The 2,609-nt window shown below is 51.7% G+C and overlaps 1 protein-coding gene across 1 annotated transcript; it reads right to left on the bottom strand.

The window, feature by feature from the left end:
• Positions 1 to 2,311, bottom strand: F4822DRAFT_443318 (putative multidrug resistance protein fnx1; the record flags this gene model as incomplete). Its single annotated transcript, XM_051463093.1, has 7 exons — positions 1 to 629; positions 707 to 1,074; positions 1,129 to 1,512; positions 1,569 to 1,775; positions 1,836 to 1,959; positions 2,021 to 2,154; positions 2,208 to 2,311. The coding sequence occupies 7 exons, from the start codon at positions 2,309 to 2,311 to the stop codon at positions 325 to 327; spliced, it is 1,626 nt and encodes a 541-aa protein (XP_051308284.1). The 3' UTR covers positions 1 to 324.
• Between the last annotated feature and the right edge of the window lie 298 nt (positions 2,312 to 2,609).

The raw sequence follows: 2,609 nt of genomic DNA, 5'->3' as shown, positions 1-2,609 counted from the left end.
TACCTAAATTACCTAGAGTAAGCTGCAGTTGCTTTCAACTCAATCATAAATAGATGTTATCTCAATTTTGAATTGTCTAACTTACATGTATCTTTCGAGGGCTCCTAGAAGAGCATGCCTATATTGTTACTACCGCATCGTTCGGTTTCATGCCATTCCAGTTTCGAGGCTGGTTTGTACCTAGGTATCGTCCTATATACCCACACACTCACCCCTCTCCCTAAGAATACGATTTGTTTTTTTCAAGACGCTAGGAACGACAGTCTACCCGTCTACCGCCAATATCACTTATAGCAAGCTTGAATGTTCGTTCTAATATGCAATTCAAATGCGGACCTGTTCCCTTTGCCACATCAGAAGTGAAGCAGGGACCTGCAACGCCGCCGAGACGCAGAGGACAAGGACTGCGTGATTGTATCCCTCCGCCAGCAGCTGCCGGACCTGCTCTTGAATCTCGGGGGGCAAGGATGTTAGCGCACCCCCTACGTGAAGTAGAGCGCCCGCGTCCGTAACGCCTAGGAAGGACTGAAGTTGGGGCCGGGTGTAGCCGTTGAATACCGAAGTCGAGATGGCCAGGACCATGGCGCTGCCGATAAATCTGAACTGGGCTCCGTTCCCCAGACCAACAGCTAAGATAGATTAGTATCTATATACCCTATAAGAATTCCACATCGCCTGGTACAGGGAATGCTATGGCCGAACCCACCGTGATAGCGCTTCTCGTTTACGAAAGGGATCAGGACGAATAGCAGGGCGAAGTTCATCCCACATCCCCACCCGGCGATGAACTCGAAGCCATATATGCGCCCCGGAATCTCCAGAGACAAAGGCAAGGTCCCCAACAAGGCGAAACCGATGACTTGGAGGCACGATCCAGCAAGGAGGAGGTAAAGCGGCGGGACCTTCAGCCGCCCGGCAATCGTGGAGGAGAATATCATCCCGGCTGGGATTGTTACGGTAAAGGGTATCAGTCGAACGCCGGCGTCGAGACCCGAGGTGCCGTATACCAATTGAAAACGCTGAGGGATGTGGAACATAGCGATGACCGTGGGGCCACCGAGGAGAACGAAATTACTAAGATCTTGACGTTAGCGTGTTCCGTAATAGCGGCGTTGGTCTGACCCTTACAGGAGGATTCCCAGCATTTGGCGATTTGTGATGAAAGTCCACGGCAAGATTGGCTCCCGCACTCGATTAGAAAGCGTGACATATCGTTCCCAGATGATCAAGGTCGTCCATAGGAGACCCGACCCCGCCAGTAACGTAATCACGTACGCTGACCCCCATGGGAATCGTGAATCGGCTTCTTGGAAACCTGCCGTCAGCGCCACCGTGGCGAGGAGGATGAGAATGGCCCCCGGTATGTCGATACGGCTTAGTGTGGCCTTGTTAATTAGGTCTCTGGCTTTCTGGATGGGCGGGTCGGCTTGCGGGTCGGCTCGGCCGTGATACGGAAACTCTTTGGGAATAGCACGCGATGCGATGATGAATGCCGGTGCTGCTATTGGGACACTGATACCAGGGTCAGTCGATGGGACAGAACCGGGCGGTCCATGGAGGAGTCATACTTGATGATAAAGATCCATCTCCAGCTTACTGCAGCGGCGATGGCGCCGCCGACAATAGGGCCGAGAAGAAGTGCTAGGGCGTTCACAATTGATATGGTCGACACGTATTCGGTGTATTGCGCCGGTGGGACAAGCTCAACGATGAGTATAGTGCAGAGAGAGAAACAACCGCCGCCACCGATACCTTGCAACGCGCGGAAGGCAATACTGGAAGATTCATGTGAGTATCTAGTCTGTCAACAAGGGGCGGAGTCGAGGGGGATTTACAGCTGGACGGTAGTTTGCGCAGCGCTGCAAGCGGCAGAAAACAGGACGAAGATAGCAATTGATATCAGGAAGAGGAGCTTCCGGCCGAAAACATCGCTGGATTTGGCGAATATCACAATGACAGCTTGGCGGGGTGGTAAGCGAAGCTCGGGCAACCACTGACGAGGTGATACGGAATTACGAACCTACGTATCCGAGAAGATAGCTGGAAACCACCCAGCTAGCGATATCGAAGCCGCCGAGGTCGTCCGTGATGGCCACTATAGCCGTTACGACAACTGGGACTTCGAGGTTTACAATAAACATCATGATTGCAATCCTGCATATATTAATAGCCTAATCAGGGAAGACAAACAGGACGAATACACATACGCGCTTGAGATCATCCAGAATTGAATGCCATGGAGGTATACGACGCCATTTTGAGCGCCGAGCGCCGAGTCGCTGCCCCCCGTGTTGACGTCTTCTTGCGTCATCTCTGATGATGGTTCTTTGAATGCCTCGGAGAAAGGGTGCCTCGACCCCTTAGCCGCCGCACGACACATAATGGATTAAGTAGATGAAATGGGCGAACTCTCGAGGAAGAGGCGATTCGATTGACTGCTACGACTGTGGCTTCGGTTTAGGATAAAGTTGGGGATATCTTCCAGTAGAATAGGCGAGGATGTGACAGAAAGAAGGGATATTTGTTGCCTATTAGGAATACAGAAGCAAGCATTATAAAATCAACATGGAATGGGGGTGCATACAGTACCTAGGTATGTTTACCTAGGG

Source organism: Hypoxylon trugodes (assembly GCF_022578975.1).
Source record: "Hypoxylon trugodes strain CBS 135444 unplaced genomic scaffold F4822scaffold_44, whole genome shotgun sequence".
Taxonomy (NCBI): domain Eukaryota; kingdom Fungi; phylum Ascomycota; class Sordariomycetes; order Xylariales; family Hypoxylaceae; genus Hypoxylon; species Hypoxylon trugodes.
Note: the sequence above shows the minus strand (reverse complement) of the source record. Positions and strands in the feature narration are given on the sequence as shown.